This window comes from Scyliorhinus canicula, chromosome 27 (assembly GCF_902713615.1).
Source record: "Scyliorhinus canicula chromosome 27, sScyCan1.1, whole genome shotgun sequence".
Classification (NCBI taxonomy): Eukaryota; Metazoa; Chordata; class Chondrichthyes; order Carcharhiniformes; family Scyliorhinidae; genus Scyliorhinus; species Scyliorhinus canicula.
Window position 1 is genome coordinate 21574962 of NC_052172.1, and position 23823 is coordinate 21598784.

Consider the following 23823-nt stretch of genomic DNA (forward strand, 5'->3'; position numbering starts at 1 on the left):
ATGCAGAGCGGCAGCGGGGGTTCAATCCCCGGTACCGGCTGAGGTTATCCATGAAGGTCCCGCCTACTCAACCTCGCCCCTCGCCCGAGGTGTGGTGACCCTCAGGTTAAATCGCCACCAGTCAGCTCTCCCCCTCAAAGGGGAAAAGCAGCCTGTGGTCATCTGGGACTGTGCCGACATTTACTTACTTTTATCTCCAGTATTCACCTCAACCACTCCCTGTGGGAGTGAATCCCACATTCTCCCCACTCCCTGTGGGAGCAAATCCCACATTCTCCCCACTCCCTGTGGGAGCAAATCCCACATTCTCCCCACTCCCTGTGGGAGCGAGTCCCACATTCTCCCCACTCCCTGTGGGAGCGAGCCCCACATTCTCCCCACTCCCCGTGGGAGCGAGTCCCACATTCTCCCCACTCCCCGTGGGAGCGAGTCCTACATTCTCCCCACTCCCTGTGGGAGCGAGTCCCACATTCTCCCTACTCCCTGTGGGAGCGAGTCCCACATTCTCCCTACTCCCTGTGGGAGCGTGTTCCACATTCTCCCCACTCCCCGTGGGAGTGAGTTCCACATTCTCCCTACTCCTTGTGGGAGCGAGTCCCACCTTCTCCCCACTCCCCGTGGGAGCGAGTCCCACATTCTCCCCACTCCCTGTGGGAGCGAGCCCCACATTCTCCCCACTCCCTGTGTGAGCGAGCCCCACATTCTCCCCACTCCCCGTGGGAGCGAGTCCCACATTCTCTCCACTCCCCGTGGGAGCGAATCCCACATTCTCCCCACTCCCCGTGGGAGCGAGTCCCACATTCCCCCCACTCCCTGTGGGAGCGAGCCCCACATTCCCCCCACTCCCGTGGGAGTGAGTCCCACATTCCCCCCCACAGGTTTCTCCTGAATTCCCCACTGGGTTGATCAGTGACTGTCACACGTTGATGGCTCTCGAGGTTCTGATAAAGTGTGGAGCTCACCTTTGCTGGGTTGAAGCCCAACACCACATTCACCCATCAAGTACACCCGGGTAAAGGTGGGGTTGTTCATTTGGGAAGAATGCGGGGACAATTCCCAATTGTTTCCCCTCCAACCTTCCCAGATTTCCAGAACATTCCCCCCCTCCGCCTGAGCTGGGGCCAGGTTCAGCTTTGTTTTGGCAGAGCTGCACAAACTCGCTCTTCAAATTCCTCACTGCAAGTTCAGGCAACGCCGCTCTCTCTGTAACAGCGAGCTATTGGAGATCAAAGTCCCAGGAACAAGTTAAACAGGGGGGGGAAAGTTAACCTCCCGAAACACTGAAAGCTGAACAACATCTCTGAGGAGCAGACATAGTAACACAAAGGAGTGAGAAACACAAAAACTCAACACCAGATTGAAATCTCTCCCTGACATTATTTTCATCAGCTCCAAGCTAATTGTTCCGCTGTTTATTATACGCACAGGATGCACTTAACAAAGCTCTGCGCTTAGAATTACAAAATAAACTTCCAGGTTTGTCACAGCCCCTGTGTTTCGCGTACCCCTCCCATCGCCTGGTTCCTGGCTTATTAAAATTCCATTTGTAGACAGGAGTCTGAATAATTGATGATCTTCATCAGAATGACAGGTTTTTATTGGAAGCTTCACGTTGTTGTCTGTTACCCCTTCGAGGAGGATCGGTTGGTTAATGTCAGAGTTTGGTTTCTTTTCCTAATTTTATCTGTGTGGTCGCACTTTTATCATTGCCCAGGGAAGGCCATTCTTCCCATGCTATCCCAGTCAGAGGGTGTCAGCCAGCTGGCCAATGATATCGCGGACTCCCCTGTCCACACCTAAACTCCAATCGTCAGGGTCACTCGGTACCAGGAGGAGAAGAAAATGTTTCTGATTTTCTCCCCTAGACGCACTTGTTAGTACCGTCTGGCCCCTCCCCACACTGTCTGGCCCCTCCCCACACTGTCTGGCCCCTCCCCACACTGTCTGGCCCCTCCCCACACCATCTGGCCCCTCCCTACACTGTCTGGCACCTCCCCACACCGTCTGGCACCTCCCCACAGTGTCTGGCCCCTCCCCACACTATCTGGCCCCTCCCCACAGTGTCTGGCCCCTCCCCACACTGTCTGGCCCCTCCCCACAGTGTCTGGCCCCTCCCCACACTGTCTGGCCCCTCCCCACACCGTCTGGCACCTCCCCACAGTGTCTGGCCCCTCCCCACACTGTCTGGCCCCTCCCCACAGTGTCTGGCCCCTCCCCACATTGTCTGGCCCCTCCCCACACCGTCTGGCCCCTTCCCACACTGTCTGGCCCCTTCCCACACAGTCTGGCCCCTCCCCACACTGTCTGGCCCCTCCCCACACCGTCTGGCCCCTCCCCACAGTGTCTGGCCCCACCCCACACAGTCTGGCTCCTCCCCACACAGTCTGGCCCCTCACCACACCATCTGGCCCCACCCCACACAGTCTGGCCCCTTCCCACACCGTCTGGCCCCTCCCCACAGTGTCTGGCCCCACCCCTCACAGTCTGGCCCCTCCCCACACAGTCTGGTGCCTCCCCACACCGTCTGGCTCCTCCCCACACTGTCTGGCCCCTCCCCACACCATCTGGCCCCTCCCCACACAGTCTGGCCCCTCCCCACACCATGTGGCCCCTTCCCACACAGTCTGGCCCCTCCCCACACCATCTGGCCCCTCCCCACACCATCTGGCCCCTCCCCACACCATCTGGCCCCTCCCCACACAGTCTGGCACCTCCCCACACCATCTGGCCCCTCCCTACACCATCTGGCCCCTCCCCACAGTGCATGTCCCCTCCCCACACCATTTGGCCCCTCCCCACACAGTCTGGTCCCTCCCCATCTGGCCCCTCCCCACACAGTCTGGCCCCTCCCCCACACCGTACGCCCCTCACCACACAGGCCAGCCCCTCACCACTGGGTCAAGCCCCTCACCACAGCCCATGTGAATCGTGCACAACATCTGGGGGTGAGTTTCTTCGCTGATTGATGCATAATTGAGAAAAGTCAGCGGCCGAGGGAACTGAAGGGGAATTAATGGTGATTGGCTGCAGTTTGGTTGTGAAGTTTTGATGTCATTTGTGATTTTGGCAGCGCACTGAATCTTGTGATTCTATTTTTAAAATTATCTCTTGCTCGGAGCCAAGGCCTGAATCAAAGGATGATTCAGACCTTCAAATTGGGTCATTCAGAATTGTCCCTTTAAATGGAATCTAATCTGCTCTGATTTGATCAAATACTGTTGTCATAATGTAGATTTAGAGAAAGGATGATGTGGAGATGCCGGCGTTGGACTGGGGTGAGCACAGTAAGAAGTCTTACAACACCAGGTTAAAGTCCAACAGGTTTGTTTCAAACACGAGCTTTCGGAGCACAGCTCCTTCCTCAGGTGAATGATTCCTCAGATTCACCTGAGGAAGGAGCAGTGCTCCGAAAGCTCGTGTTTGAAACAAACCTGTTGGACTTTAACCTGGTGTTCTAAGACTTCTTACTAGAGAAAGGATGAGAGAGGCCATTCAGCCCACGCACCCCCTAATATCAACACAGGGGGGCTGCAGAAGGACTTGCACAAGCTGGGAGAGTGGGCAATGAAGTGGCAGATGGAATACAATGTGGAAAAGTGTGAGGTTATGCACTTTGGAAGGAGGAATGGAGGCATACACAATTTTCTAAATGGGAAGATGCTTAGAAAATCTGAAGCACAAAGGGACTTGGGAGTCCTTGTTCACGATAACGTGCAGGTTCAGTCAGCAGTTAGGGAGGCAAATGCAATGTTAACGTTCATATCGAGAGGTGAGAATACAAGAGCAGGGATGTACTTCTGAGGCTGTATCAGGCTCTGGTCAGACCCCGTTTGGTGTATTGTGAGCAGTTTGGGGCTCTGTATCTAAGGAAGGATGTGCTGGCCTTGGAAATGTCATAGGACAGATGTCAGAGGTAGGTTCTTTACTCAGAGAGTAGTAAGGGTGTGGAATGCCCTGCCTGCAACAGCAGTGGACTCGCCAACACTAAGGGCATTTAAATGGTCATTGGATAGGCATATGGACGATAAGGGAATAGTGTAGAGGGGTTTCACAGGTCGGCACAACATCGAGGGCCGAAGGGCCTGTACTGCGCTGTAATGTTCTATGTTCTAGAGGAGGTTCACAAGAATGAACCGGGAATGATCAAATAGCAGAGCAGACTCGATGGGCTGAATGGCCTAATCCTGCTCTTATATCTTATGGCCCAATGTGTGTGGATTTGTAGTGTGTGAATGCATGTGTACTTGCGTGTATGTGCCTGTGTGTGCGTGTAAGTGTGTGTAAATGTCAGTAAGTGTGGGTGTGAGTTGTTTGCATGTACGAGTGTGTGCAAAATGTGTGTAAGTATGTGTGTGGGAGTGTGGCAGTGATTTGTTTGCTCTGTGAGTGTGCACGTGTAAGTGTGATTGTGTAAGGCAATGCGGGGGCAGCACGGTGGCACAGTGGTTAGCATTGCTGCCTACGGCGCTGAGGACCCGGGTTCGAATCCTGGCCCTGGGTCACTGTCCGTGTGGAGTTTGCACATTCTCCCCGGGTCTGCGTGGGTTTCACCCCCACAACCCAAAGATGTGCAGGGTAGGTAGATTGGCCACGCTAAATTGCCCCTTAATTGGAAAAAATAATTGGGTACTCTAAATTTATTTTTTTTAAAAAAGTGTAAGGCAATGCTCTCCATTATTCTGTGGCATATTATGTATTTGTTTATAAAGACCCATGATGCACAATCAATGGACACGAAACATAGGTGAAGTCCGAAACGAAAGGCTTTAATTAGCAAGAAGTGAGCCCGGCAGCAGACGTACAGAAATGGCCTGGCTGCTGGGAAACACGGGTTCTTACACCCCGCCTCGTAGGCGGAGCTACCTTCCTCTTAGCCAATAGGACTACAGGGAGCACATTACTTGGGCCAATGGGCAGCGAGCCTTCTGCACCACTGGCAGCTCACACTCCCAGGTACCGTAATACCCCTAGTCATACTACCATAACCCACTCTCGCACTCAGTGATTGTATTGTGGTTGGAGCAGTCAACATACAGACTTCAACCATTTGTCTTAACCCGCCAACAATTCCCGCCCCCCTCTCCCACTGCCCCCTCCCCATCCCCCACTGCCCCCCTCTCCCACTGCCCCTCCTCCACTGTCCTTCCCCCACTGGCCCCTCCCCTCCCCCACTGCCCCGTCCCCTCTCCCATTTCCCCTCCCCCTCCCACTGCCCCTCCCCCTCCCCCACTGCCCCCCCTCTCTCTCACTGCCCCTCCCCTTCTCACTGTCCCGACCCCTCTCTCACTCTTAATTTTTCCAATTAAGGGACAATTTAGCGTGGCCAATCCACCTACCCGGCCCATCTTTGGGTTGTGGGGGTGAAACCCACACAGACACGGGAGAGCCAGAGGTGAAATTTACCAGAGTAATGTGTTTTCAGTCTGGGCTAATGCACTGTTGTTTGACTAGGGAGAGTCCCTGGGGAGTTAATGTGTTTTCAGCCTGGGAGGGCTGGTTTAGCACACTGGGCTAAATCGCTGGCTTTTAAGGCAGACCAAGGCAGGCCAGCAGCACGGTTCAATTCCCGTACCAGCCTCCCCGACCAGGCACCTGAATGTGGCGACTAGGGGCTTTTCACAGTAACTTAATTGAAGCCTACTCATGACAATAAGCGATTTTAATTTTATTTTCATTCCATCTGCTGTGGGTGGAGCTATGGCATTCAAACATTTTGAGAAAGATTTTGAGTGGAGTCCGATCTAAGTGAGTAACACGTAGATCACAAGTAAGGTATTTTGTTCTCAAAGTAGGATAGCTAAAAAAAACATGAATAGTATTTAAAGCAGTGCAGATTTGTCTGAGGACACAGGAGAAGCTGAAACAAACCAGTTGAAACAGCTTTTTCAAGCAGAGTCTACAGGGGTTTTAACAAGAGGCAAATCTGTTCTGGAAAACAAGTATTATTCTGTACCACTGGGATGTGGGATGGATTGAGAGCCTTTTGTTTTTCCTTTCTTGTTATTTAATTGGGAATAGAGATAGTAATTATAAGGATATTGTATTTACGGTATTGAGTGGTATTGTTTAAGGGTAATTGTAAGATATTTTTGGGTGTGATTTAAAGAGTTTAATATTGTGCTCATAATAATGTTTTGTTTGAAAATACCAAATCCTTAATACAATCCCTCCTGGAGTGAATCATTCTATCCGCACTGTCTTACAAACAAACTAAAATATTGGAGTTCCAGCCAAATCCTAGCCATTGTTGGGGTGAGGTCTGGGGTCTAATAGTTTCTGCTCAGCAGGCACACGTGTGCTCTGTATGTAATACTCATGATCTGTTCATATGCATACTATCTAAACACATTGTATGTGAGCACACGTGCTCGGCACACATTATTCCGACACGATTCCTGCAGTTAATCAGATGGGAAAGGGGAAGACATCGGGAAATGGGAGGATGGATCTGGTGTTGTGTGAGTGGACGATTCCGGATTCTGGTCTGCACCGTAACCACAGGGAATATCAGACCCAGACCCATCCTGTCCTCAATTTACAGTCAAATCCCCTGAAGCAACAGCAAACGGGAGCCAACACTCTCGTTTTCTCTTCCTACCTCCAGGCTCGAACTGCCGTACCATAAGCCCATCCGTCATTTACAGCACAGCCATTCGGCCCATCTGTTCCATGCTTGGGTCTCTGTATCTAGCCCCGTGCAGTACCTGTCCTGGGAATGTTTGATGGGGAATATATGAGGGTGTGTGTGTGTGTGAGTATGACTGAATGTGCTTGTTGGATCTGGGTGGCCAGGGTTAGATCGAGTTCTCATTGTGTGGTCCGACCAGTTTACGATAAATAATTTGCTGAACGTTGGTCGCAGCTGGTCGAGAAACACAACTGTCAGCTTTGAGTAACGGTGTATCTGAGGGAGGTTCTGAGCCTCCAACAGGAAGATGAAACCGAGCAGCAATCTGAGCCCAGACAGATTATAATTTCTTCCAACATGTCCAGAGCTGCGCACAGTGTTCCCTTTGAGATTCACAGTCAATCCTGGCCAACACTCTGTTGTCTGTTGTCTCCGAGCGTGTTCCGGATCTTTCTCCCAACTCTTGATGAGCTCTAACTCTTCGTTCTTTGTGAGATTTTTATTCTCCAAATTTCTTAATGCTCCCTCTGATCTCACAATTCTTCTAATCCATAGAATCTTACCACAGTCTGCGTGAAATCCTGCCGTAGACTCGCGGTTAGTTTTTAGAAAGTTTGGTCCGGGTGGGGGGGGGGGGGGGGGGTCATGAGAGGGCGGATGTGGAGAAACGTGAGAGAATCGAGAATGAGGGGGTCACGGTTTAAAAATAAGGGGGTCGGCCAGTTAAAATGGAGCCGGGATGAATTCCTTTCTCCCAGAGGGTCGCGGGTCTCTGGAACTTTCTTCCTGAGCTGGAGGTGGAGGCAGAATCTTTGAATATTTTTAAGTCAGATAGGTTCCAGATAAGCAAGTGGGGTCATAGGTGGGGCAGCACGGTGGCGCAGTGGTTAGCAATGCTGCCTCACGGGGCTGAGGACCCGGGTTCGATCCCGGCCCTGGGTCACTGTCCATGTGGAGTTTGCACATTCTCCCCGTGTCTGCGTGGGTCTCACCCCCAACAACCCAAAGATGTGCAGGGTAGGTGGATTGGCCACGCTAAATTGCCCCTTAATTGGAAAAAAATAATTGGGTACTCTAAATTTATTTTTTAAAAAGTGGGGTCATAGGTTATGGGGGAGCGGGGGGGGGGGGATGCAGATTTAAGGTTAAACTCAGATCAGCCATTGTGGGTAGCACAGTGGTTAGCACTGTGACTTCACAGCCCCAGGTTCGATTCCCGGCTGGGTCACTCTCTGTGCAGTCTGCACATCCTCCCCGTGTCTGCGTGGGTTTCCTCCGGGTGCTCCGGTTTCCTCCCACAGTCCAAGACGCGCAGGTTAGGTGGATTGGCCGTGATAAATTGCCCTTAGTGTCCAAAAAAGGTTAGATGGGGTTATTGGGATAGGGTGGAAGTGAGGGCTTAAGTGGGTCGGTGCAGACTCTATGGGCCGAATGGCCTCCTGCTGCAGCTTGTTTGTACATCTGTATATCTCCTCAGTCTTTGGATTGTTTACCAGCTCCTCATTCTATAGATTGTGAGGACAGCACGGTGGCACAGTGGGTTAGCACTGCTGCCTCACGGCGCCGAGGTCCCGGGTTCGATCCCGGCTCTGGGTCACTGTGCGTGTGGAGTTTGCACATTCTCCCCGTGTCTGTGTGGGTCTCACCCCCACAACCCAAAGATGTGCTGGTTAGGTGGATTGGCCACGCTGTTTAGCACACTGGGCTAAATCACTGGCTTTTAAGGCAGGCCAGCAGCACGGTTCGATTCCCGCACCAGCCTCCCCCGAACAGGCGCCGGAATGTGGCGACTAGGGGCTTTTCACAGGAACTTCATTGAAGCCTACTCGTGACAATAAGCCATTTTCATTTTCATTTTCATTTCAATTGCCCCTTAATTGGAAAAAATTATTGGGTACTCTAAATTGTTTTAAAGATCTGTAGATTACATACCACATCCTCATTCTATAGATTGTTTACCAGCTCCTCATTCGATAGCTTCTTGACCTGTTTGCTATTCTGGAGACTGTTGGCTTCCGACATTACAATGGTGACTCCGTGCGCGATCTATCAGCCCTGCGGGACGCAACGAGGCCGGGAAATTCCGCGAAACACCCCTCGCGAGACTTACCAGCCGCGTCGCGCTTCGTGAGATCGAATGAGATCCCTTGAGGCGCCTTCCATTCAGGGCGGGATCCCGATTTGCGTATTAAAGTGAGCAGTTAGTCTTGCTTGAAAATATCTACGGCGGATTTGCCCAGCGTCCGCCATCCAGCAGCATTCGTACCTCAGAGATCCCCAAGTGGGCACCTGGTTTCCACCAACGTGGATCAGGGGGTACCGGCACGGGGGGGGGGGGGGGGGGGGGGGGGGTCGGTGAGCGGGGTCTCTGGGTGGTCGGGCTGTAGAAACGACGGTACCCTGGCACCCCAGATGTCAGATAGGCACCAGGGCGGTGCCAAGGTGCCATCTAGTCCGTGCCAGCAATCGGGCCGGGGGTTGCCCTGTCGTTATGAGGTGGGGTGCGGGGGGGGGGGGTTTGATGACCCGCTAATTGGTGAGTTATGTTGTTGGGGGGGGGGGGGGGGGAGTGTAGGCCATGGTGGGGGAGGGGGGGATTCTCTGATCCCCCGCTGGGTGGGAGAATCACCGGGGGCCGGTGTGAATCACGCCCCCGCCATCCTCCCAGTTCTCCCGCCCCCCAAAAACCAGCATGGCGTGAGTCGCGCCGCCTGCTGGGAGAATGGCGGGGGTCCGGCGCGACTCAATGGTCGCCGGGGCCGCCCGAGTTCTCCAGCCCGCGATGGGCTGAAGTCCCGACCGCCTGTAACCAGTCCCGGCGGCGTAAATCAGACTAGGTCCTTACCGGCGGGACCTGGGGGCGCGGGCGGGCTCCGGGGTTCCTGGGGGGTCACGGGGTGGGGGGGGGATCTGGCCCCGGGAGGTGTACACACGGTGGCCTGGCCCGCGGTCGGGGCCCACCAATCCGTGGGTGGGCCTGTGCCATGGGGGCACGCTATCCCTTCCGCATCGGACGTTGTGGCCCTCTGCGATGGCCGATGCGGAAGTGAATCCCTCCGTACTCGCGCGGGGATGACGCTATAACGCGCTGGCATTCCCGCGCATGCACCGACTCGCGCCGGCCTGCGCAGGCCCTTCGGCACCGGTTGCCGTGGCGCCAAGCTTCTATCCCACTGGCCGGCGGGGCGTCAACCACTCCGAGGATTCCACACCTCTGGGGAGGCCTGACGCCGGAGCGGTTCACGCCACTCCGTCCCGCCGGGACCCCCGCCCCGCCGGATATGGGAGAATCCCGTCCCGGGTGTTTCCTCCACTGGTGGGCGGAGTCTGTTAGTGCAGGAAATGGGACTGAGTGGCCTGGGGCGGGGAGGGGGGCTGGGTGGGGAGGGGGGCTGGGGTGGGGAGGGGGGCTGGGGCGGGGAGGGGGGCGGGGGCGGGGAGGGGGGGCTGGGGCGGGGAGGGGGGCTGGGGTGGGGAGAGGGGCTGGGGTGGGGGGGGGGGCTGGGGGGGGCTGGGGCGGAGCGGGGTCTAGGGTGGGGAGGGGGGCTGGGGTGGGAGGGGGCTGGGGTGGAGGGGGGCTGGGGTGGGAGGGGGCTGGGGCGGGGAGGGGGGCTGGGGTGGGGATGGGGGCTGGGGTGGGGAGAGGGGCTGGGGTGGGGAGAGGGGCTGGGGTGGGGAGAGGGGCTGGGGGTGGGGAGGGGGGCTGGGGCGGGGGGTGGGGGGTGGGGCGGGGAGGGGGGCTGGGGTGGGGAGGGGGGCTGGGGTGGGGGGGGGGCTGGGGAGGGGGTTGGGGGGGGGATTCCTCGCCAAGGCCAGAAATGAAGCCCGTTTAATAGCGGGGTTGTCCGTGGCGCTGCTGAGAGTGAGGAACACGGGACTCTGTTTCATTTCCGCGAATTCGCCCCCATTTCAAAGTCCTTCATTGGGTGTGAGGTGCTCAGGATGGACCAAGGTTACAAAGGTGCTACGGAAATGTAAGACTCTCCTTTCTTCAGTTTCCGACACAATTGTGTGCGTCAGCTCCGTCTGCCACCCTGACCTAGCATCGTGGTGACACCTCGTTCCCTGGAACCACATTCGGGAACGTAAACGCAGCGCCGGGGAGCTTTGAGGAGCCTCCTTGAGGGTGAAACTGAAGCGCGTCCCCGAGCTGTGTGGTGGCAGCTTTATTCTGGGTAAACAATGGCACCAGGCGTGGGTTCCCGGCTCTCACAAACCTCATCTGGATCGACACAGGAGAGAAGAGAAATGAAGTCTCAAACATTCCAGTCCGGACAAGCTGATAAGGAGACGCTGATTAAGTGGAGTTCAGAGCTTTCAGCGTTTGGAATTTTAAAGGTTCTTACCTCGAGTCACTTTCTGCTTGGCCCCCGACAGAATCCCTGGGGTGTCGATAATGCTGATGCTCTGCAGGACCTTGTTGGGCAGCTGAGCACATGTTAGCCTATGGGAGATAAGAATAATCTCAGTACATCAGGAAAACATCAGCATCGTACAACATTGGACCAATCAAACTTCCTGATGAGGAAGGAGGTGGATAGGGGATGGTATCCAGGAGCTGTGGTACCAACATAACAGCGGGTCTTCAATGTCAGGGATCGATGCATTTATATTACCACCTATTGCATAGAAAAAGGTCCCAAAGCTTTTTGATAGGAGCACTGTGCTAAATTACTCCGTAGGATGGGGTTACGGTGATAGGGTGGGGAAGTGGGTCTAGGTCAGGGTGGTCTTTCAGAGGGTCGGCGCAGACTCGATGGGTCGAATGGCCTCCTTCTGCACTGTAGGGATTCTATGATTCTATCATCAACCAAAATTTTTTCCCCCTTAAATTTAGTGTACCCAATTCATTTTTTTTCCAATTAAGGGGCAATTTAGCATGGCCAATCCCCCTACCCTGCACATCTTTGGGTTGTGGGGGTGAAACCCACACAGACACGGGGAGAATGTGCAAACTCCACACGGACAGTGACCCAGGGCCGGGATCGAACCTGGGGCCTCGGCGACGTGAGGCAGCAGTGCTAACCACTGCGCCGCCGTGCTGCCCCCATCAACCAAAATTGACCTGGGGACACACATTTTTAAAATAAATTTAGATTACCCAATTATTTTCTTTTTCCAATTAAGGGGCAATTTAGCATGGCCAATCCACCTAACCAGCACATCTTTGGGTTGTGGGGGCGAGACCCACACAGACACGGGGAGAATGTGCAAACTCCACACAGACAGTGACCCAGGGTTGGGATTCGAACCCGGGTCCTCAGCGCCGCAGTCCCAGTGCTAACCACTGTGCTACGTGCTGCCCACACCTGGGGGACACACAAAGATATTAGGGCAACTAAGCAAAAAAAGCTCGGCCAAATAGGTGGGTTTTAAAGTGTGTCCTCATAGAATTGACAGTACAGAAGGAGGCCATTCAGCCCATCGAGTCTGCACCAGCTCTTGGAAAGAGCACCCTACCCACACCTACACTCTATCCCCATAACCCAGTAACCCTAGCTAACATTTTTGGACACTAAAGACAATTGATCATTATCAATCACCCTACCCTGCACATCTTTTGACTTGTGGGAGGAAACCGGAGCACCCGGAGGAAACCCACGCACACACGGGGAGGATGTGCAGACTCCGCACAGACAGTGACCCAAGCCGGGGATCGAAACCTGGGACCCTGGAGCTGTGAAGCAACAGTGCTAACCACTGTGCCACCGTGTCGTCTTGAAGGGGTGGGTTCGGTGGAGTGGATTTGGTGCAAGTTGAAACTCAGGCAGCAGAGTTTTGGACGAATTTGGGTGTACAGAGAGCAGACAGTGATGGGTTACCCAGGGATCCATTGGACTGGTCAAGTCCAGAGTGACAAAGAAATAAACAGAAGGAGCCGGTGGATCAGATCACCAGGGTAACGACCGCCGCACACCAACAGGGCCACGCCATCAGCAGTGGGTCAGTGGGCAGCACTCACCCACTGCCAACCCTGCCCACTTCAAATCTCACACCAGAGACCTGGGTGGATCATCTCAGTGGGTGGGCAGCGTAGTGTCGAGGACAGTGCGTTATTGTATTCAGGGGATGAGTGGGAAATGAAGGGGGAGGACCCCCCCACCCGGATCAGTCCCTGCTCCAGTTCAGGGTTACAATATTCCCCCAAGGTACAGCTCTGTGTGAATAATTCCCTGAGTTGTTATCTCTCAGTCTCAGCAAACCCAAACTCTCATTCCAACCTTTACCAGAAGGACATACTTGGCATAGCAACGGCTGCAAATGTTATGATACCAGAATTGTTCTGGATTCTCGACAAATATGGTAATCTCTTTTCGTAACAGGGGCTGGACAGAGTTCCTGGCTCCGGTTTTTTCCTTCGACATTCTTTGCCTTTCTCACAAACCTATAAACGGCACGTCAACAAATCTCGGAACGTTTTTAACAAAAAGCCTCCAGTTAACATTCGATTCGTTCATCCCCGGCCTGTGGGCCATTTAGCGATTTATTATCGTTCCTTGCTGGTTGCCATGTAAACGAGTGGCGGTCTAGGCCGCGCCCGCGGGTGGGTTGGCGAGGGGCTGGAGTCACAAATAAGTCCAGGCTGGGTAAAAGTGGCAGATTTCCTCCTCCCCTCAAGGGCACGAGTGAACCTGTTGTGTTTTTTAATAAATTTAGAGTGCCCAATTCATTTTTTCCAATTAAGTGGCAATTTAGCACGGCCAATCCACCTACTCTGCACATCTTTGGGTTGTGGGGGCAAACCCACGCAGACACGGGGAGAATGTGCAAACTCCACACGGACAGTGACCCAGAGCCGGGATCGAACCTGGGACCTCAGCGCCGCCAGGCAGCAATGCTAACCCACTGCGCCACCGTGCTAACCACTGCGTCACCGTGACGCCCCTCCCTGTTTAACCGCAATCCAACGGCTTTGCGGTGGGTTTTACTGACACCAGTTTATTATATGTTTGCGGATTGTTTAAAAAATGTAATTGTTAAACCCCCATGACGGAGATTAGGCAGGGTTAACGGTGGCAGTTTGGGGGGGGGGGGGGGGGGGATGTTTCCTCTGGCGGGAGGGTGTAGCACCAGAACCCACCGCCGCGGAATCAGGGGGCGCTCATCCCAGGCGGGTCTGAGGCAGAACTCCCTCCCTCGAAGGGTTGGTGAATCTTTGGAATTCTTCACCCCAGGAGACCCCCTCCCCGCAGGCCCAAGTCCTTGAACATTTTTCAGGCTGAGATCAACAGGTTACTAATCAGCAGGGGGGGGGAGGGGTGGGGGTTGGGGGGGGGGATGAAGGATCACAGAGAGAAGGCAGGAAAGTGAGTGTTTGATCAGCCACCATCTTATTAAATGGCGGAGGAGGCTCGAAGGGCCAAATGGCCTCCTCCAGTGCCTATTTCTTACAGTCTCAGAACGGGAAAGGACCCCACAACCTCTGGGCTAATACCCCCAGAAATGAAACATCCCACCACCAGCTCCGTCGGGACAGCTCCCGGCCACAGGCACAAAGTCAAGACCCCAGCCAGATCAACAACAACTTGAACCTTCCAGCGGCGCAGCGCAAACGAACAATGAGCCTCTTGCGGAGTTGTAAGGGAAGGTGATCAACAGGTAGGTTGAAGGGTCATTGTGAAGGAGGAAGGGTGGGGGGAGATGAAGAGGGAATTCCAGAGGTTAGGGTCACAGGCAGCTGAAGGCACGGTCACCAAGGGGAGTGAGTGCTGGCCGGAGATTGGCAATTCTCCACCTGGGAAAAGGCAGACCAGACGGAGAGTTGTCACCACCCAGACTCTTTCCATTGGCCCGCGTTTGAGGTGGCGTCAGCCTTAGATTGTGAAGGCTTCGGGAAATTGGACTGGACATGTTGGGGGGTGGGGTGGAATGAGCTGTACAGACCAGGCCATGTGCCAGCTCCGATACCGGGGTGCCTATCCTGAGCACAGTGACGACTCAGGTGCCATAACTGTCCTCAGAGCCCTGGTGTGACCACCTCTCTGTCCAATAGTGTTTGTTTTAGTTGCGGAGTGAGGGGGGGGGAGGACCGTCAGTCATTGGTTGAGCTGGGGCTGGGGCAGAGATGAAAAATGAAAATCGCTTATTGTCACAGGTAGGCTTCAAATGAAGTTACTGTGAAAAGCCCCTAGTCGCCACATTCCGGCGCCTGTTCGGGGAGGCTGGTACGGGAATCGAACCGTGCTGCTGGCCTGGCTTGGTCTGCTTTCAAAGCCAGCGATTTAGCCCAATGTGCTGAACCAGCAGCCCTGTGCTAAACCAGCAGCCCTGTGCTATACCAGCAGCCCTGTGCTAAGCCAGCAGCCCTGTGCTATACCAGCAGCCCAATGTGCTAAGCCAGCAGCCCTGTGCTATACCAGCAGCCCTGTGCTAAACCAGCAGCCCAATGTGCTAAGCCAGCAGCCCTGTGCTATACCAGCAGCCCTGTGCTAAGCCAGCAGCCCTGTGCTGAACCAGCAGCCCTGTGCTGAACCAGCAGCCCTGTGCTATACCAGCAGCCCTGTGCTAAACCAGCAGCCCTGTGCTAAACCAGCAGCCCTGTGCTAAACCAGCAGCCCTGTGCTATACCAGCAGCCCTGTGCTAAACCAGCAGCCCTGTGCTAAACCAGCAGCCCTGTGCTATACCAGCAGCCCTGTGCTATACCAGCAGCCCTGTGCTATACCAGCAGCCCTGTGCTGGACCAGCAGCCCTGTGCTAAACCAGCAGCCCTGTGCTAAACCAGCAGCCCTGTGCTATACCAGCAGCCCTGTGCTATACCAGCAGCCCTGTGCTATACCAGCAGCCCTGTGCTATACCAGCAGCCCTGTGCTGGACCAGCAGCCCTGTGCTAAACCAGCAGCCCAATGTGCTAAACCAGCAGCCCTGTGCTAAACCAGCAGCCCTGTGCTATACCAGCAGCCCTGTGCTAAACCAGCAGCCCTGTGCTAAACCAGCAGCCCTGTGCTATACCAGCAGCCCTGTGCTAAACCAGCAGCCCTGTGCTATACCAGCAGCCCTGTGCTATACCAGCAGCCCTGTGCTAAACCAGCAGCCCTGTGCTAAACCAGCAGCCCTGTGCTATACCAGCAGCCCTGTGCTATACCAGCAGCCCTGTGCTAAACCAGCAGCCCTGTGCTAAACCAGCAGCCCTGTGCTATACCAGCAGCCCTGTGCTATACCAGCAGCCCTGTGCTAAACCAGCAGCCCTGTGCTATACCAGCAGCCCTGTGCTATACCAGCAGCCCTGTGCTATACCAGCAGCCCTGTGCTAAACCAGCAGCCCTGTGCTAAACCAGCAGCCCTGTGCTATACCAGCAGCCCTGTGCTATACCAGCAGCCCTGTGCTAAACCAGCAGCCCTGTGCTGAACCAGCAGCCCTGTGCTAAACCAGCAGCCCTGTGCTATACCAGCAGCCCTGTGCTAAACCAGCAGCCCTGTGCTATACCAGCAGCCCTGTGCTATACCAGCAGCCCTGTGCTGAACCAGCAGCCCTGTGCTAAACCAGCAGCCCTGTGCTATACCAGCAGCCCTGTGCTAAACCAGCAGCACTGTGCTGAACCAGCAGCCCTGTGCTATACCAGCAGCCCTGTGCTAAACCAGCAGCCCTGTGCTATACCAGCAGCCCTGTGCTAAACCAGCAGCCCTGTGCTATACCAGCAGCCCTGTGCTAAACCAGCAGCTTTGTGCTAAACCAGCAGCCCTGTGCTATACCAGCAGCCCTGTGCTAAACCAGCAGCCCTGTGCTATACCAGCAGCCCTGTGCTAAACCAGCAGCTTTGTGCTAAACCAGCAGCCCTGTGCTAAGCCAGCAGCCCTGTGCTAAACCAGCAGCTTTGTGCTATACCAGCAGCCCTGTGCTATACCAGCAGCTTTGTGCTAAGCCAGCAGCCCTGTGCTAAACCAGCAGCCCTGTGCTAAACCAGCAGCTTTGTGCTAAACCAGCAGCCCTGTGCTGAACCAGCAGCCCTGTGCTATACCAGCAGCCCTGTGCTATACCAGCAGCTTTGTGCTAAACCAGCAGCCCTGTGCTAAACCAGCAGCTCTGTGCTGGACCAGCAGCCCTGTGCTAAACCAGCAGCCCTGTGCTATACCAGCAGCCCTGTGCTATACCAGCAGCCCAATGTGCTATACCAGCAGCCCTGTGCTAAACCAGCAGCCCTGTGCTAAACCAGCAGCCCTGTGCTAAACCAGCAGCCCTGTGCTAAACCAGCAGCCCTGTGCTATACCAGCAGCCCTGTGCTATACCAGCAGCCCTGTGCTATACCAGCAGCCCTGTGCTAAACCAGCAGCCCTGTGCTAAGCCAGCAGCCCTGTGCTATACCAGCAGCCCTGTGCTGAACCAGCAGCCCTGTGCTAAACCAGCAGCCCTGTGCTATACCAGCAGCCCTGTGCTAAACCAGCAGCCCTGTGCTATACCAGCAGCCCAATGTGCTAAACCAGCAGCCCTGTGCTAAACCAGCAGCTTTGTGCTAAGCCAGCAGCCCTGTGCTAAACCAGCAGCTCTGTGCTGGACCAGCAGCCCAATGTGCTATACCAGCAGCCCTGTGCTAAACCAGCAGCCCTGTGCTATACCAGCAGCCCTGTGCTATACCAGCAGCTTTGTGCTAAGCCAGCAGCCCTGTGCTAAGCCAGCAGCCCTGTGCTAAACCAGCAGCCCTGTGCTATACCAGCAGCCCTGTGCTATACCAGCAGCCCTGTGCTATACCAGCAGCCCTGTGCTAAACCAGCAGCCCTGTGCTAAACCAGCAGCCCAATGTGCTAAACCAGCAGCCCTGTGCTAAACCAGCAGCCCTGTGCTGAACCAGCAGCCCTGTGCTATACCAGCAGCCCTGTGCTGGACCAGCAGCCCTGTGCTATACCAGCAGCTCTGTGCTGGACCAGCAGAGCGATTCTGCGGAGCTGGATGTCGGTGAGGAGACAGATCACAGGGAGAAGACTCAAAGTTCATATTGTTGCGAACAAACTGTTTAAATATTCACATCACCGGGGAGGTTCCACCCGTGATGGAGCAAGTTCGGGGAAACTGCAAAGAAAATAGAAACGTTGAAAGCCTTTTGTTCCTTTGGGCGGGAATGTCGGTTTCTGATTTGGGGGGGTGGGATTCCCTGCCCCCCCCCCCCCCCCCCCCCCCCTCCCCAGCTGAAGCCGCCCCGTGCTGCTGGGCAGAGGGGGTGCACTGCCGGCGTTCCCGGGGAATTGTGGCAGTGCCCTCTGTTCACCTGGTCTTCGAAGCAGATCACAAAGTTTAAGGATTGGACTGAGGTGGGGAGTGAGAGAGCTGAACAAAGAAAACCTGTTACAGTCTGGAAATTATTGACCGCACCAACAATGACCTCAAACCTATGATCTGCCACAACACCTCTTGATTGGCTGGGAGTTGAATCCTTGAGGGATTTATAAGCTTTTCATTCCTGTTTTCCTCTGAGCCCGGCCCTCTCTCAATCTCCAGCAACACCGTCGATAACCCAAAGCCCAATCCTCAAAAACATTCCCAGAGAATTCCTACAGGGCTGAAGGAGGCCATTCGGCCCATTGAGTCTGCACCAACCCTTGGAAAGAGCACCCCATGCAAGCCCACACCTCCGGCCCATACCCATAACAAAGGAACCCCACCCAACCCCATTGGACACAAAGGGCAATTTAGCACTAACCCGCACATCTTTGGACTGTGGGAGGAAACCGGAGCACCCGGAGGAAACCCACGCAGACACGGGGAGAATGTGCAGACTCCGCACAGACAGTGACCCACGCCGGGAATTGAACCTGGGACCCTGGAGCTGTGAAGTGACAGTGCTAACCACTGTGTTACCATGCCATCCTAGAACATAGAACATACAGTGCAGAAGGAGGCCATTCGGCCCATCAAGTCTGCACCGACAGACTTAAAGCACTCACTCCACCCTATCCCAGTAACACTCCTCCTAACCCTTTTGGTCACTAAGGGACAATTTATCACGGCCAATCCACCTAACCTGCACGTCTTTGGACTGTGGGAGGAAACCCACGCAGACACGGGGAGAATGTGCAGACTCCATACAGACAGTGACCCAGCGGGGAATCGAACCTGGGACTCTGGCACTGTGAAGACACTGTGCTAACCACTTGTTCTACTGTGCTGCCCGTAGAGTCCCTGGAGTCAATAGGACAAAGCCAAGAGGAGCCAAAGGAGGTTAATGACCAGCCATGATCATACTGAACGGAATGGGCTAGCCAGGCTCGAGGGGCCAAATGGCCTTTCTCCTCCGTTCCCGTTATCTTTTTCTATTCCGATCAACAGGAAATGATTCCCTGTGATAGGCGGGTCAGTAACCACAGGACACGGATTTCAGGAAATTATCAAAAGAACCTGAGGGGGAGATGAGGCGGTTATTTTTCGTATAGCGGGTTGTTGTGATCCGGAAGCTGCTGCCTGGGGTGGGGGGGGGGGGGGGGGGGGGGGGGGGGGAAATCGATCGGAACTTTCAAAAGGGGCAATTGGAGAAAGTACTTGAAAAGGAAATTTAGCCGATCCAAGGCAGACAGAAAGGGGTAGAGCGGGACGAACTGGATAACTCTTTCAAAGAGCCAGGAGAAATTCGATGGGCTGAATGGCCTTCTCCCGAACGGTAGGATTTGATAAAAAGCCTGATCGGAATATTGCTCTGCTAATCACCAACATGAGATGCTCTCCTGGGCTGGAGGAGGGTTCGATCATCAGACGGGGTTTTAATAATGATAATAATCTTTATTAGTGTCACAAGTAGGCTTACATTAACACTGCAATGAAGTTACTGTGAAAATCCCCTACTCGCCACATTCCGGCGCTTGTTCGGGTACACAGAGGGAGAATTCAGAATGCCCAATTCACCCAACAGCACGTCTTTCGGGGCTTGAGAGAGGAAACCGGATTCCCGGCTTGGGTCACTGTCTGTGCGGAGTCTGCACATCCTCCCCATGTGTGCGTGGGTTTCCTCCGGGTGCTCCGGTTTCCTCCCACAGTCCAAAGATGTGCAGGTTAGGTGGATTGGCCGTGATAAATTGCCCTTAGTGTCCAAAATTGCCCTTAGTGTTGGGTGGGGTTACTGGGTTATTGGGATAGGGTGGAGGTATTGAACTTGGGTAGGGTGCTCTTTCCAAGAGCCGGTGCAGACTCGATGGGCCGAATGGCCTCCTTCTGCACTGTAAATTCTATGATGTATGAAACCGGAGCACCCGGAGGGAACCCACACAGACACGGGGAGGATGTGCAGACTCCACACAGTCAGTGACCCAAGCCGGGAATCGAACCTGGGACCCAGGTGCTGTGAAGCAACGGTGCTAACCACTGTGCTCCCCTGCTGCCCAGCGACAGGGTTTGACAGTTTTATAAGCAGCTCAGTCAAGGGGGCCTGGCTGGGCAGCGAGTGCGGGTAGGCTATTTGACCCTGGGAGGAATCGTGGCACGGCCATGGGGGTATCCACTCCCAAAATTCCACATGGATGCAACATTCCCTCCTCCCCCCCAACCCCACACACACATGGGATCAGGATTGGCGATCCTGGCTACATCTAACCACCCCACCCCCTCACTGTCAAGTGGTACTGAGGCTAACTGACACATCTCAATGAATCAAGGTGAGGGGACCCAGCAGGTGGCACACACCAAGGTGAGCCAGAGTCAAACAGCACGGGGGGGGGGGGGGGGTGGCAGACCATTCGGCCCATTGTGGTCATGCTAGCTCAGTTGGAAGTGCCTGTCTCTCTCTTCCACCCAGCCCTGCACATGATGTTCAGGATCTGGGGAGGTTCAGATTTTACCTGTTGAGGAAAGAATTCCCGAAGGGGTTCAGCTTTCGGAAGGGTTTGTTGGGATCGACCATCAGGGCGTTTCCCGGGATGACACTCTCCACCTCCCCGTGCATCACGGCGATGAAGGAGTCGGTGGTGGGTTCGGGACCCACCCTGCTCCCAGGAAAATCCTCTTCCAGCAGGTACTGGATGAAGGTGGTTTTCCCTGTGGAATACTGTCCCACCACCAGGATCATCGGCTTGTTGTCGAAGTCTGCATCTTCCAGGGAAGGAGTGTGGAAATCGTGAAATCTGTAAAACTCCTCCAAAGGCAGCAGTTTGCTCTTGTACAAATCCTTCAGCCCCTGGGTGACGGTGTGAACTTTCTCAATCACCTCCTCCTTCTTCTCGTTCTTCTTCATCCAGCTGAACATTTTTCCAGGAAGGGAGGGAATCTGACAAAAGAATCCTTGAAAATTCAGACAGAGAAACCCTCACACACACACAGACTCCCCTCTGCTCTGCCCACCCCAAACTTTCTCAACGTTGCTCTCCAACTTTTTTTCTTAGTTTTTTTTAGTTGAAAAGAAAGTTTCAAAACTATTCCCAAGTTGTGGAAAACAACACTTTGGAGTTTGGGGAAAGCTCGCCACTGCCGTTAACTCCACCACAACCTACAACTTGCGCAGAAAACACTCCTTAATTATTCCAAAAACCTCCTCCCAAACTCCCACATAAAATATCCTCAACTTCAATAAATATTTGCAAATAACGAATCAAATTACTAGCCTGGCGCCATCTGGCGCCCGATGTGTCTTCTTTTTTCCAAAAATAAACCCTCTTTAAAGTGGATGGAATCTTAAAGGGCAAAAGACCATTCGGCCCGTCGTCTCTCTGCTAGCCCTTTCCCAGGGCTATCCCATTATTCACATGCTCCCCCCCAACTCTCCTGAAGAGCTGAATTTCCTTTCCCCCTTTCAAATCGTACATCCAATTTCTCTTTGAAGTTATTACTGAACCTGCTTCCACAGGTCAAACCATGGGGGAGACTGTGTCACAGAGCTAAACTTTTTAATATTCGTTTACGGAATGTGGGGGTCGCTGGCGAGGCCAGCATTTGTTGCCCATCCCTAATCGCCCCTTAAGAAGGTGGTGGTGGGTGAGCTGCCTTCTTGAATCGCTGCAGTCTTTCAGGTGTAGGTACACCCACTGTGCTGTTAGGGAGGGAGTTCCAGGAATTTGACCCAGCGACAGTGAAGGAACGGCCGATATATTTTGGGATAGTGAGTGGCTCAGAGGGGAACCTCCAGGTGGTGGAGATGAGAAGAATTTTTTCCTCCCAGAGGGTTTTCGTGTCTCTGGAACTCTTCCTCAAAGGGCAGTGGAAGCAGAATCTGTAAATAGGTCTAAGGTGGAGCCAGACAGATTATTGATCAACAAGATGGGTTGCAAGGTTATGGGGGTTCAGGAGGAATGTGGTGTTGAGGTTACAATCAGTTCAGCCATGAGCATTGAATCCCGACAGTGCAGAGGAGGCCACTCAGCCCATCACGTCTGCACCAACCCTCGGAAAGAGCCCCCTACCTCGCCCCCCCCCCCCCACCCCCACCCCCGTAACTCCACCTAACCTGCGAAACCGGAACATCCAGAGGAAACCCACGCAGACACGGGGAGAACGTGCAGACTCCGCACAGACAGTGACCCAAGATCGGAATGGCATGTGAGGGAGCAGTGCTAACCACTGTGCAACCCTGCTGAACAGGCTCGAGGGGCCGAGTGCCATGTTCATATGTTTGTTATGGGTTCCCAGGTATCTACTCCCCTTGTCCATCTAGATGGGGTAGCGGTGGTGTGTTGAAGGTGCTGCCTAAGGAGCCTTGGTGACTTCCTGCCAGGCATCTTGTTGCTGGTACACACGGCTGCTACTGAGCGTGGAGCTGGAGGGAATGATTGTTGGTGGAAGGGCTGCCAATCAAGCGGGGCTGCTTTGTCCTGGATGGTGTTGAGCTTCTAGAGTGTTGTTGGAGCTGCACTCATCCAGGCAAGTGGAGAGTATTCCATCACACTCCTGACTTGTGCCTTGTAGATGGTGGACTCAGGAGGCGAGTTATTCGCCGTAGGATTCCCAGCCTCTGACCTGCTTTGATAGCCGCATTATTTATATGACGAGTAACCCAGAGACCCAGGCTAATGTCCCCAGGACACGGGTTCAAATCCCACCTTGGCAACCGGTAGAATTTAAATTCAGTGAATGAAATCTGGAATTGAAAAGCTGGGCTCAGTAATGGCGGCCGTGACACGATCATGAATTGCTGTATAAACCCATCTGGTTCACGAATGTCCCCTTTAGGGAAGGAAATCTGCCGTCCTTACCCGGCCTGGCCTCCTTGTGACTCCAGACCCACAGCAACGTGGGTGACTGTTAAATGCTCCTCTGAAATGGCCGAGCGAGACACTGAGTTCAAGGGCAATTAGGGATTGGTAATAAATGTTGTTTTGCCAGCAACGCGCACATCCCATGAGAGAAACATTTTAAAATCTTGCTGCTTATTAAGTTATCTAATTTACTGAAGGAACGATAAGGCTACAATTATGTTTCTTTCCAACTTTTAAAAAATCAACACGAGTACAGACTCCAGGAACATGAAATTAAAGTCACACACCCAAACATTATAAAATATCACAGGCACTTTCCAAGTGAGAGATTATTTGACTGGGGTGGGGAGAGTGACACGAAATTTGAAGAGTTTTTTTGCAAACCGTAGACCATCTATCTCATACGCTGCAGGAAAGGGTGCCCCGAAGTGTGGTACATTGGCGAGACCATGCAGACGCTGTGACAACGGATGAATGGACATCGCGCGACACTTGCCAGGCAGGAATGTTCCCTTCCAGTCGGGGAACACTTCAGCAGTCAGGGGCATTCAGCCTCTGATCTCCGGGTAAGCGTTCTCCAAGGCGGCCTTCAGGACGCGCGACAACGCAGAATCGCTGATCAGAAATTTATAGCCAAGTTCTGCGCACATGAGTACAGCCTCAACCGGGACCTTGGATTCATGTCGCATTACATTCATCCCCCACCATCTGACCTGGGCTTGCGAAATCCTACCAACTGTCCTGGCTTGAGACAATTCACACCTATTGAACCTGGGGTTACCCCTATCTCTGGATCTGTAAAGACTTAATTACCTGCAAATGCTCACGTGCAAAGCATTGTCTGTCATCTTTGACTTTGTCTATATATATATGTTTCTGGAACCTACCTCTTCATTCACCTGAGGAAGGAGCAGTGCTCCGAAAGCTAGTGATTTCAACAAACCTGTTGAACTTAAACCTGGTGTTTTAAGACTTTTTACTGGATTTATATTAACAACATAGATAAGTTTGCGGATGACACAAAGATAGGCCGGGTGGTTAACAGTGAGGTCGAGTGTCTTGGGTTACAGGAGGGTACAGATGGGATGGTGAA

General features: G+C 53.9%; 1 protein-coding gene across 1 annotated transcript in view; it reads right to left on the reverse strand.

Annotated features, from left to right (window-relative positions):
- The window catches only part of LOC119957881 (EH domain-containing protein 2-like), a 53862-nt gene extending 32776 nt beyond the window's left edge, over window positions 1–21086 (reverse strand). The window contains exons 1-2 of the mRNA XM_038786055.1: window positions 20385–21086; window positions 10975–11072 (exon numbers count right to left, since the gene is read on the reverse strand). Of these exons, the coding sequence (XP_038641983.1) occupies window positions 10975–11072; window positions 20385–20788 (502 nt within the window). The 5' untranslated portion in view covers window positions 20789–21086. The remainder of the gene's footprint in view (window positions 1–10974; window positions 11073–20384) is intronic.
- Between the last annotated feature and the right edge of the window lie 2737 nt (window positions 21087–23823).